At 36.2% G+C, this 12,873-nt stretch overlaps 1 protein-coding gene and 1 non-coding gene across 10 annotated transcripts in view; both read left to right on the top strand.

Moving 5' to 3' along the window:
- The window catches only part of LOC105068463 (CWF19 like cell cycle control factor 2), a 234,241-nt gene that overhangs the window by 134,221 nt on the left and 87,147 nt on the right, over positions 1 to 12,873 (top strand). For 8 of the 9 annotated variants that reach the window (XR_012503771.1, XM_074356905.1, XM_074356904.1 and 5 more), the window contains 3 exons: positions 1,079 to 1,189; positions 2,036 to 2,158; positions 12,145 to 12,255. Coding sequence is in view for 8 of the 9 variants with exons in the window: in XM_074356905.1 (XP_074213006.1) it covers positions 1,079 to 1,189; positions 2,036 to 2,158; positions 12,145 to 12,255 (345 nt within the window). In the remaining variant the exon portion in view is untranslated. The remainder of the gene's footprint in view (positions 1 to 1,078; positions 1,190 to 2,035; positions 2,159 to 12,144; positions 12,256 to 12,873) is intronic. The other variant, XM_074356909.1, reaches the window with a different exon arrangement.
- Positions 4,165 to 4,240, top strand: TRNAA-CGC (transfer RNA alanine (anticodon CGC)). The gene has a single exon. It is a non-coding gene; the product is annotated as a tRNA-Ala (tRNA).

Genomic DNA, 12,873 nt, shown 5'->3' with positions numbered 1-12,873 from the left:
GAGGAAGTAATTATCCGACAAGATGCGAGAAGTTGGCAATGAAGGGGAAAAGTTGTAGTTGGAGAGCAATATATGGTGCAGCAAGTGAGGGTTATTTTATTTGTTTTAAGATGGTGGAATTTAAAGTGAGTTTAAATGAAGATGAAGGAGCAGGTAGAGGAGACAGGAAGAAGGTATAATGACTACAGTCAGATTTTACAGAGGAAGACAGGTGAAAGGTTGGCATGTAATGTATATGTATAATAAATATCCTTCATCCTGCCTCTGATATTTCAGGCAGTTTTTGGAGAGAATAAGCTATGATAAATTTTATAGTAGAGCTATGTACAGAATTTTGAGAAGGACCAAACCCAGCTTTGAAATTTGGGGAGAGAATGAAAAGGCAGGAGCAACTTCCTAGGAAGATCTTATTTTTTTTGTTGTTGAAAGGTGAATAAAAATTAGCAATCGGATCATTTGTTTTTAGAAAGGTGATTTTTTTTCCTTAAGCATTTTTGGGAGTGTGGATAGAGGAGTATGGGTATTGCAGATTGAAGGTGTGGAGGTGAGTCTCCTAACAGTTACAGAAGTATCAGGCAGTATCAGTGGGATAGTGAAGGGAAAAGAGATTCAAGTCACATCTGAGGTGGGGAGCTTAGGGAGAAGAAAGAGTCTACAGTTGGTCCTAGGATTCTGTCCTTGATTGGTGACTCATTTCACTAGAGATTAATAATTGGTAATGCAGCTGGTAATGTGGAAGGAGAGGTTTTTTTTTTAAATTTTTTTTTTAAAGAGACTTTCATTATTTTAAAATCTATTTATTTATTTATTTTTGGTTGGTTTTGGGGGGGGTATTAGGTTTTAATTTATTTATTTTAGTGGAGGTAGTGAGGACTGAACCCAGGACCTTGTGCCTGCCAAGCATGCAGTCAACCACTGAGCTGTATCCATTCCTTAATCTTTCTTATGCTTAGTAGAAACCAGTTTCTGGTGAGAGGCAGTTTATTTATAAGCCTTATATGAAAGTAGAATTTTTTTTTTGCTTTTTTGTGGAAAGCAGGTGGATCATTTGTTAATTTCTCTTTTTCTACTGCTTTAGGCTAAAGCCAATTATGAAAGGGAAGAAAGGCGTAAAGAACTTAAACGACTTCGGGGTGAGGATACGTGGATGCTTCCTGATGTGAATGAGCGAGTTGAACAAATCTCACAGGTGAATACTAACCAGTTTACTCCATGTAAGCTTATCTGTCTTTTTTTTTTGGTGCCTATCTTCAAGTTAATATTGGAGCAGTAACTTTATAGACTATTTTCCCAAGATATAGAATGAGTATCACATACTTGGCATTACTGAATATTTTATCTTTCTAGCAAAAATACTGTGTTTTAATATTTTGCACATTATGACCTTGGAAAGATTTTGTTACTTGAGTTGGCTCATAGAAAGCTTCAAATTTCCAGCCCACTTGTAGCAAGCCTATGGATCTTGAATGTTATGTGGTTTTTTTTAAAAACAATTTTATTGAAGTGTGGTTGATTTACAATGTTGTGTTAGTTTCTTTTTTAAAAAATTGTTTATTGAAGAAGTTATGCATTTTAAGCTTACTGTGATGCTTTTGTTTTTCTTTTTTGGCGGGAGAGGGTCTCAATCTTTGTTTTCTCTCCCCATAGTTTTTGCTTTCTTCTTATATTTTATGTGGCTAATAATCTTATATAAATGTTTATGAGGCATTATAGGAGATACACGCACATACACACATGTATGTGTGTATATATGTGTTTATTTGGTTGTCAGTGTATCTATGAATAAATTAAAACTAAAACTTTCCTCATACTTTTCCAAGAAATCTTAGCTGTATGATTTATTAGTAGTGCATATACTATAGAAGCATGTTAAAGTTTCTTAGAAGATTTTATTTATTTAGTCATATTCCTTGTCTCCTTTCATGAAAGATTTAAAGTTTTTTGAAACATAGATCTTTCTTTTCCTCAAAATACTTCTTTAAAAGTAAGCTAAAACTAAATTCCTTTCTTACCACTTCAAAATGATTATTTATAGGAACATTCTGTGAAGAAAAAGAAGAAAAAAGACAAGCATTCAAAAAAAGTAAAGAAAGAGAAGAAAAAAAAGAGCAAGAAACAAAAGTATGAAAAAAACAATGAGTCAACTGACAGTTCATCAGTAAGTATGTCCCTAAATCAAAGCAGCTCCTTGAAAAAAATTGTAGTTAAAGGAAAAACATATGAACCTACAATATATGAGAACTTAGACAATATTAGTAGTTAGAATATGAAAATGCCTGGGAGATACCTACTTGGAGATGTCCAGAAAGTAGTAGAAATAGGGATCTTAGGTTACAGAGAAAGGTAAGAGGGTGGAGCTGCGGTTTGAGAATCATCGCTCCTTTGAAGCAATTAGAATGGATGGATTGCTTAGGGAAGCTGAAAAGAAAGAAGAGCCAACAATGAGCAGCCAGACAGGAAGTGAAGGATGTTGGGTAGAAGCGGTTGGAAAATAAGAAGGAGAAGCAGGAAAGGGCGGCTCTGTAAAACCAGGGGAGAGAGTGCCAAGGCGTTTGAGAGTCTGTTACCTCTGCGTTTTGATAGAAATTAACATTTAAGTCTTTAAATAGGTTGCATTTATATATTTATCTTTGGGGCAAAAAGGAAGAAAATCCTGGGTCTGCTTTGTCTTTAGCCAGGTCTGAGATGAGAGGACTCACAGAGGAAAGCAGGCCAAACCCTCATGCTTATTTTTGGAGGAAAAAGGTATATTATGCTGAGTGAGTGATGAGCTAGAGAAGTTTAGGGATAATTGGGCTCGGTATGATCTTCAGAGGATTATAGTCTCAGTTGAACCGTCAAATTTCACAGTCTGGCACTTCTGTATTTTCAGAAATTAAATTTTTGACAGTATACCCTGAGGTGATAATTGTCACGTGAAAGCCTATCTTGTATGAGAATGCAGTGTCTTAATTCATAGTGGGAAGTACAGCTGGATAGTCTTGTTGGATAGCCAGCATATTTTGTAATGGTAGGAATATTATATAGAAAAAAATTTTTTTCGACTGTAACTCAGGGTAAAGGGAGTTAGTACCTCCATCTTCTCTTCACTTTAAGATTTTCTACTTCCACAGTTGTGGGTTTGAGTTGCTGATCCCGTTGTGAATCAGATAAAAGTAAGTGATCTTTTTTCCAAAAAGCAATTTATGTACAGAGTTGTTTATTTCAGTGGAGTTTGTGAAACTCCCAGGAGTTTATTACACAAGGATCACAGATTAAGAATCCCCAACCCATGGGGATACATATCTGCCAGGGTGGCTAAACATTTATGTCATTTGATTAAGGTCACATTCTTCCCTTTATTAGAGACACAGTGTCCTGTTCTTTTGTTGTTGTTGTTTTTGAATATACATACGTCTTTTTGTTGCAACATACAGCATGTACATTTATACAGACCTGTCAAGTTGTATAGCATGTATCTTAGAGAGAGTGGCTTGAAAGAATGCTCAGTGCCACATCACATTGGGGTTGATCGAAGAAGGAAAGAGAGGCTTATGCTGACAGTGAAGGGAAGGAAGGGCAGAAGGAGAGCTCGGGGCAACAGGCTGGTTGGGAGGTCTTTCTGAGAAAATATTTTTAGGGAGAGAGGGATAAACAGTATTGAGGAGAATGCTAAGTTTGCGTGAGCAAGGTCCCAGGGGTAGGGGTAAGCTCAGATCAGAAGGAGGAGCAACTTCTCTTCTGACCTAGGAGGAAAGTAGTAAACATGTATCCAAATACAGATAAATAAGGAGGAGGTAGTAGGCAAATGAAGGGGACCAGATTATTGATGATGTTTCTGCTTGATGTTCTCTGTTTCCTTTTTGAAGTAGAAGGTAAAATCATCATCGGAGAAGACAGTTTGGGAGCAGAAGTAGGATAGAAGGATTGAGGAAATAGTGTGGATTTGAAGCAACTTTGCTTAGGTAATAAAAGAAGCAAATGAATTGCTGGGAAGCGTTGAGGATCCATGTGGGGTTGAAAGGTGTATCTTGACTTTGTCAAGGTCTCTATTTTTTTCTGTTAACTTTTAAAATTAACTTTACTGAGGTATAATTTACATATAATAAAATACTCCTATACTAAGTATACTATTTAATGAATACATCTGTTTAACCCTGTCCGTTAAGATATAGAACATTACAGGGAGGTGGGTAGAGCTCAGTGGTAGAGCGCGTGCTTCGCATGCACGGGGTCCTGGGTTCAATCCCCAGTACCTCCATTAAAAAAAGAAAAAAAAAGGTACAGAACATTTCCATTCCCCATAAAGTTCCTCAACGCTCTTTGCAGTCAGTCCCACCTCTCTCTCCCTCCTCCTCCACCATGGGATTAGGCAGCCATGGATCTGCTTTGGCACACTGTAGAATAGTTTTCCCTGTTCTTGAATTTCATATGAATATTCATGTGCAGTTGACCCTTGAACAACATGGGTTTGGATTGCACAAGTCCACTTACACATGAATCTTTTTCAAGATACACATACTACAGTGCTACACGATCCACACTTCATTGGTTGAATCTGCCCGTGTGGAACCATGGATATGAATGGCTGATTGTAAAGTTATGTGTGGATTTTCCACTGAGCAGAGGGTCAACACCTGTAACCCCACATTGTTCAAGGACTGACTGTATTGTGGTCTTTTTGTGTTGGGCTCCTTTGGCTTGACACAATGTTTTTTCAACTCAGATAACTGCATGTATCACTTTTTTTAAATTGCTATTTTCCAGTGTGTGAATATTCCACAGTTTGCTGATCTGTTTTATTTGTTCAAAGTCCTTTGGGTTGTTTTTTAGTTTGGGGCTAATGTGAATAAAGCTACTGTGAATGTTTATGTACAAACCTTTTTTGTGCCCATGCTTTTATTTCTCTTGGAAAAATGCCATTTTTTCCAAAGTGATTGGACCATTTTACACTCCTACTAGCAGTATATGAGAGTTCCAGTTACATACTTGCCAGCGTGTGTGTGGTAATATTTCATCTGGTATTTCTCTGAAGATGAGTGATGTAGAGCATTATTTTAAGTCTTTATTGGCCAGTCTGTTTTCTTTTATGAAATTCAACTTATCACTTTTTTTTTTTACTGTTAATTTTTCTTAGTTAATGTTTTTGGTGTCTTAATTATTGCACATCTCAAAGTTATGAAGATTTTCTCCTGTGTTTTTTTCCTGATTTCTGTGTTTTTCCGTGCTTTGTAGCATTCACTTTTTTGTTTATTAGTGATTCATTTTGAGTTAATTTTTGTTTATGTTATGTAGTATGTCAAAGTTTAGTTTTTTTCCATATAGATTTCCACTTGTTCCAGCATCATTTATTGAGAAGGCTGGCCTTTCTCTATTGAGTTCCTTAGGCTCCTTTGTTTTTAAATACAATTGAGTGTGTATATTTGTGAGATAATTTCCATTGACTTGCATGTCTCCTTGGCCAGTAAATACAGCGACCTAATTACTGCAGTTTTAGGGTGAGTTTTGGAATCAGGTAGTGTAAGTTCTATGATTTTGTTCTTTTTGAAAATTGTTTTGGCTACTCTAAGTTCTTTGCATTTTTAAAATAAATTTGAGAATCACCCTATCACTTTCAACAAAAATGTCTGCTGATATTTTGATTGGAATTGCATTGGGTCAATAAATCAATTTTGAGCTAATTAATATCTTTAAATAGTGAGTCTTCCAACCCATCATGTTTGTGGTGTATCTCTCCATTTCTTTAAGTCTTCTTTAATTTCTCTCACAGTGTTCTGGAATTTTCAATGTAGAGGGCTTACATATTTTTGTTATATTCTTTCTATTTTATTTTTTGGGGTGCTATTGTAAATAGAATTTAAAAATTTATTTTCCATGTATTTACAGCTAATGTATACTTTACAGTGGATTTTTGTATATTTACCTTGTATGTGATCACCTTGCTAAATTCATGACTACTAGCATTAGTAGCTTTTTTGGGTTGATCTCTCAGTACATGGTTATGTTGTATGTGAATAAAGACACTCTTACTTTTTTCTTTCCAATCTCTATGCCTTTATCTTATTTGTCAATTTTTAGTTTTATTTCACTAGCTAGGGTAATACAGTGTTGAAAGAAGTGGTGAGAGTGGACATCCTTACCTTGTTCCTTAAGTGGAAAGCGTTTATCTTTCACCTTTAAGAACAATGTTAGCTGTAGGTTTTTCATGTATGCCCTTTTAGATTGAATACATTCTCCTCTTTTAATTTTTTTCTGAGTTGGTGTCATCAGTAAGTATTGGATTTTGCCAAATACTTTTTCTGCATCTGTTAAGATGATCATATGATTTTTATTCTCCTTTATTGTGTTAATGTGGTGAATTACATTGGTTGATTTTTGAATGTTACACCAACCTGAATTCCTAGGATAAACACCCCATTTGGTCATTTTTGTTTATTTGTTTATAAAATATTTTATTTATACAAACACACACACGCACACATTTATTATATTTTTTTTCTGACTTGATTTGCTCACAATTTGTTGACAATTTTTGCATCTATGGTTATGAGGGATATTGGGTTTTGGTGTAAAGGTAATGCTGTCTTCATATGTGAATTAGGAAATAGTCCCTCTTCTATTTTGTAGAAGAGTTTGTGCAATATTGGTGTCATTTCTTCCTTAAATGATTGTTAAAATTTACTGGTGAAACTATTTGGGCCTGAAGTTTTCTTTGTGGGATGCTTTAAGCAAAATTTAATTCCTTTAGTATCTGGATTAAATATTTTCTCTTTATTCTTGAATTAGTTTTGGTAGTTTAGGTTTGCAAGGTATTTGTTTATGTCGTCTAGATTGTTGAATTTATTGTCATAATATTGTTTGTAATATTCCCTTATTTTCCTTTTAATGTCTCTTAAATCTGTAGCTACGTCCTCTTTCATTTCTGATTTTGGCAATTTCTATTTTCTCTTTGTTTCCTCAGTCATAGCTTTAGTTTTATCAATTTTATTAATCTTTTCAAAGAGTTACCTTTTGGTTTCATTGATGTTTTTCATTGATAGCTTCCTAAAGTAGATGCATAGGTCTTTGACTCTCTTATTTTCTAAAGAGTATTTAATCTGTAAATTTTTCTCCAAGCGCTGTTGTATGCTCATTTAATTTCGATGTGTTGTATTTTCATTTTCATTCTTTTCTAGTTGATTTTGTTACTTTTTAAAAACTTACAGACTTGAGTTTAACATTTTCCAGGTATTTGTGGATTTAACCAGTTTTTTTAACCTCAGCTTTAACTCTGTTATTGTCATAAAACATACTGTGTATAATTTAGTTTTTAAAAAAATTATGGCAGCTAATTTTATGGCCAAGTCTGTGCTCTGTCTTGGTGCAGATTCCTTATACCAGTGAAATGAATGTGCATTCAGCTGCAGTTAGTTGTAGTGTTCTATAAATGTCAACTTAGGGACGTTTATTAATAGTGTTAAGTCTCCATTCTTACTGATTTTCTGTTTTCTTCTTCTGTCAGTCACTGAGACGGCAGTAGTAAAATCTCTTTTCTCCCTTTGGTTTTGTCAGTTTTTGCCTGATGTACTTTGCAGTCTTCTTAGGTACATACACAATGTTATATGTCCTTGATAAACTGATGATTTTAATATCATGATGTTGCTCTTAATTCTGGTAATATTCTTCTTTAAGGTCTACTTTTGTCTCGTATCGATAAAGCCTTTTTAATTTTCTTATTTTCATTTCCATGGTGTATTTTTTTAAAAAAAATTCTTTTAGTTTTAATGTATCTGTTTATTTTAAATTTATAGACTTCATAGCTATACCTCATTTTTTTAATGCTTTATTTTTTATGCTTTAGATTTTATGTATTTTTTAACTTACCGTGATCTACCTTCAAATATTATATCACTTCATAGTTTTAATAAGAGCTTCACAGCAGTATGCTTCCGTTTCCCCCTACCATATTTTGTGCTATTGTTGGGATTCATTTTACTTCTACTTACATTACGAACTCCACAATAGATTGGTATTATTTTGCTGTAAACAGTTATCTTTCAAGTTGAAGTTGAACTGAAAATCTTTTATATTTAGCTGGGGATTTATCATCTCTGGCATTCTTTAATATTTTGTGTAGGTCTGAATTTCTGTCTAATAAAATTTTCCTTCTGCCTGTAGAACTTTAAAAACATATTTTACAGTATAGGTCTTCTGACAGTGAATTTTCTCAGTTATTGTTTGTCTGAAAATTAATTTTGTCTTGTCTTCATTTTCTAATAGTATATTTGCTAGATAGAGAATTTTAGGTTTATAGTTCTTTTCTGGCACTTTTAAATGTCACTCCTTTGTCTTTGCCCTACATGGTTCCTAATGACAGAAATCTGCAGTCATGTATCCTTTCCTCTCTGTATATAATATTTTTTCTACTCTGAATGCTTTTAAAGTTTTTTTCTTTACCATTTTTTTTGCGACTCAATTATGCTCTGTCTTGATATTGCTTCTTTATGTTTATACTGCCTTGCTTTCATTGTGCTTCTTCGATTTATGAGTTCATAATTTCCATCAGATTTGAAACTTCCTGGTGATTGTTTTGTGAAATGTTTTTTCCGTCCCCTCTTACTGTGCTGTTCTTAGTACTGCCCCCCAGGTCACTGGGCCTCTGCTTACTTTTCTGTGCTTCAGTTTAGATAGATTTATTGTGAAGTGTTCCAGTTCACTAGCTTTTTCTTTTGTAGCCTCTAGTTCGCTGTTTTCCCGATCCATTGAAGTTTTCATTTCACTTACTGTATTTTTCATTATTAGAAGTTTCAGTTGGGTCTTTTTTATATCTTCAATTTGACTCCTATTTGTTTATGCTTTCCTTTTCGTGGGTATATTTGTAATAGCTGTGTCAAAGTCCTAGTTTTGGTTAACTGACTTCTTTCTTGTCTTTGGGTCACATTTTCCTGCCTTGAATGTCTAATAATTTCTCATTGGATACTGAACCTGGTGAAAGTTGTATTGTGATTGCTGGATTTTGTTGACTTCCTTGAAAGGGTGTTGTTTTCTTTCGGCATGGAGTCAGTTACTAGTGGATTATCTTAATACTTTTCAAGGCTGTTTTGTTTGTGTGTGTCTGGAATAGCCACTACTCTTGGGCTGGTTTTGTCTTACTGCTAGGCATGCTAAGGCCTGACCTTTGTGATTTCTCTGCTGATTGCCCTGGGCATTCAGGGAGATTTCTCTATTCTGGTTGGTAGGAATGAGAATGTCTTCTAGCCCTTTGTGAGCTCTGAGAATTGCTCTGCTTGTAGCACTCTAGTATTATTTCTTCCATCATAGTTATTCTTCGTCTAACCTTGTGGCCTTGCGTTCTAAGCGTGTTCGGTTTGGTAGCCAGTTAAATGCTGCAGAGCTCTCTTACGTGGATTTCTGGAGCTCTTTCTCTGTGTAGCTCCCCTTTCACGGGTGCTCTGTCACGGCCATCACAAAGTTAAAATTCTGTTTCCTGAGCTCAGTGAGATTGTTGTGTTGGGCCTGAGTTACTCCTCCCTGTGTCATGGGCTAGAAAGTGCTACCAGGCAGAAAGCAGTGGGGTGTAATCGTAGCACTCACCTCATCTGCTTCCCTTTTCTCAGGGACTGTAGTCCTGCGCTACTGAGATTCAATATCTAAAAACAGTTGTTTCTTATATTTTCTATCTTTATTTCCATTTTTGCGTATTTCTAGTCTGATATGGCATTTATTTTGTCATGGCTAGTGTAGAAGGTTTTAAGTATCTTTGATGTGTGTGTGTGTGTGTGTGTGTACATTTATTTTAAATAGTAGCATTTTTCTGTCTTAGTTCTGTATTTAGGTTTGGACTGTTGGGTGGGATTAGGAGTGTGGTTAATTATGATGGCTGCATGTGAGAGGAGAGTCCTGGAAGCTATCTTAGGTCAGGAGGCACACTGATTGTGAGTTCTTCAGAGTAGGATGGGAGATTGAAACTAAAATCAGCAAGAGAATGAGGTCATAGTATGGGGAGAGAGCAACATATAAATCATGAAGTGGTGAGGTGAGTGACTAATAGTGGAAATTATCAACAAACTTAATGAAAAGAGAAAGGAGGCAGAGCGTTGTGCGGAATGGTCCAGGTATCACTGTTGTGCAAAGACTAGTAAGAATCCCCACTAAGTCACGGATGCTTCTTTCATTCAGTGCCTGGTATTTAATGCTTGAATGCAGGCTGCTGCTTAAGTTTTTGACGAGAGCTTTTGGAAGAGTAGAAGTGGATTCATTTAATTTTGACACACATTTATTGAATGCCAACTCTTTGCCATTTTTGCAGACATAGGGAATATAAATATATAGAGTTTTTCTTCCCCTCAAACTTTTGGGGAACTCATTGTCTAATTAGACACATAATTTCAGTATGTACTCTCATGGTGCCAAGGCATTTCAAAGTATTAAGGGAAGGGGGATTTCATATGCAGGTTTACTGAGGAAATGATGCTTGAATTGAGACTTAAAGGATGAGAAAGAATTGTGACAGCAAAGACATGGAAGTAAGAAATAACACGGAGTAAAAGTGTGTGTGTGTGTGTGTGTATAAATATAACTGTAAGCAACTTAACAGCATTCCATTGTAAAACAGGAGAGTGAATGGATGTGAAACTGTAAGAGTTGATAGGACCTTGTAAACTGAGAAGTTTGATTTATTCAGTAGGGAGCTTATCATCTAACAGGTTCAGTTGTATTTAGTAGAGAATCTCAGAATAGCCATTGGTTAATATAAAAATGTAGAATATAAAAATAGTTAACTTTTCCTTCATATAAAAGAAACCTGGTAGGCAGTATAGTTCTGCTGTGGTCTTCTGGGACCAAAGCTTTTTAGTCTTGCTCCTCTATCATCTTTAAAACATTGCCTCTTAGTGTAGATAACAGGAAGGGGGATGCCCTCTTTTTTCCTAACTTAACTTCCAGGAAGTCCTACACAGTACTTTCATTTCCATCTTACTGTGAACTTGATCTGAGGCTTCACTCTCCAGCAAAGGAGGCACATTACATCTCCAAATAAAATAGGGTTCCGCGGGTAGGAAAGAAGAGAAGTAACAATAGTCTTCATGATAGGGAGCCATAGAAGAGGAGTCCTGTGCTCAGATGTGACCTTTATATTACTCTAAATGTATTCAGGGTGGGGGTTGGAGAAGGAAAGGGAGCAGGGAGGGCTGGAGTTCGGGAGACTAGCTTGGTTTTCCCAGTTGTGCAGGTGAGAGAGAAGCGGGTCTGATCTAGGGCTGCTGCTTTAAGCACGGAGAGGAGAGGCTCTTGGTTGTAGGTAATGGACACCAATCTCAGGCTGGTTTGCCCCTCAGGAAGGTGGGGCGTTTATTGTTGGAGCACAGGAGTCTCACAGGGTTGGTTGGAATGCTTCTGGGTTTTAGGAGCAGCTGAAATTAGAGAGTCATCAATGCTTTTGAGAGTCTTCTCGCCATCTTTCTTTTTTCCCCCTCTGAGTTCTATTTTTGTTTTTCTTAATGCAGATAATTTTTTGCTGAATTATATTCCTTATGACAGAAGTGGTCTCTGCCAATGCCTTTCCAATTCTCCTTAGTTATAGAGTAAACCATTTAGTCTTGGTTTCAAATTCCTGGAGAGTGACTAAGATTGAATTCGTTCAGGTACCTGCCTCTGAAACTGTCAGCTGTGGCCAGGGGTAGAGGTGAGCTCCCTTGGTAATTACATGGTGTTCACTGTATGGAATAGTTGAGAAATCTTTTGGCAGTGAAAATAGTAGGTTTAGGGAGGAGGGGTAAGACGATCCTGAGGTTTCTGACTTGGGTAAGTGGGTGATTGTTGATGGCAGGTAACTCAGTTCAGATATAAAGGAGGAGGAGCAAGTATTGTAGAGAAAATGATGGGTTTACTTTTGCTTATTGACTTAAGCTTGGCATTCACATATAGGCAGTTGTTTAAATCACTGAAACTTTGGGTAGATAAATAGAAAGTTATTAGCACAGTTGGTGGTGGTTTAATCCATGAGAGTGGATTTAATGACACAAGGGGAATGTTTAGATATTAAAAGGTATAGCGGGCAAAGAATGGAACCCCAAACAACATTGATATTTAAGGGCAGAGGGAAAGGAGGAAGACTGCAACCACATTGAATTTTTATATGAAAGTATGTAAATTTGAGAATTCTACTTATATGCTAATTATTCTTAGAGCTCTGAGGATGAGTGGGTTGAGGCTGTTCCCTCCCAAACTTCTGGCAAGGAAAAGGCCTGGAAAGTGAAAGATGAAAAGTTAGAAAACGAAGACAATCAATTTATTCAGGTAAGCCACTTGATTTTAAGTAAAGAAGTATGAACTTACAAGAGTAGATGAGTGTTAAAATGAAAGATGATTATAATTTCTTCAGTAGAAAAAAATTAGACTTTGTAAACAGTGTATGTTTATGGGTAGCTTTAGCACTAATGCTCTTTGCTGAGCTTGTGGGCTGCCCTTCTCCTGTGAGAAAGTAGGCGTTTCTCCCTGTTCTCGGCCCTCAGAGGGTTTCCTACCTCTGGCTGTTGCTAGGGAGGTGGCAGTTTTCCCCTTATGTACGTGAAACCTTGTGCTGTTCCCTCTGACCTTTCTACAGTGAGCAGAGTTCAGTCTCAGGTTTTCCTTCCGTTCACTTCATGCCATAATTGTCTTAGCAGTGCTCACAGTTGAATAGTTCACAGATTTTGGGTTATAGTTCATATGCCTGAGGGAAATGCTATTTTTACGCTGCTAGCAACAGTGAAGAAAGAAGAGTGAAAAGAAGTAATGTTTGAGTGCCTGTTGTGTGTCAGACATTAGGCTAGATGCCTTAAGTCAATTTTCTTGTTTACTCCTTAAAATATTACTGAAAGGTAGGTATTTTAACCCATTTTTACAGGGGAGAGAAAAAGGCTTAGAGAGACTAAG

This window comes from Camelus bactrianus, chromosome 33 (assembly GCF_048773025.1).
Source record: "Camelus bactrianus isolate YW-2024 breed Bactrian camel chromosome 33, ASM4877302v1, whole genome shotgun sequence".
Classification (NCBI taxonomy): Eukaryota; Metazoa; Chordata; class Mammalia; order Artiodactyla; family Camelidae; genus Camelus; species Camelus bactrianus.
The sequence above is the reverse complement of the archived record's forward strand: the minus strand, read 5'-3'. Positions and strand labels throughout refer to the sequence as shown.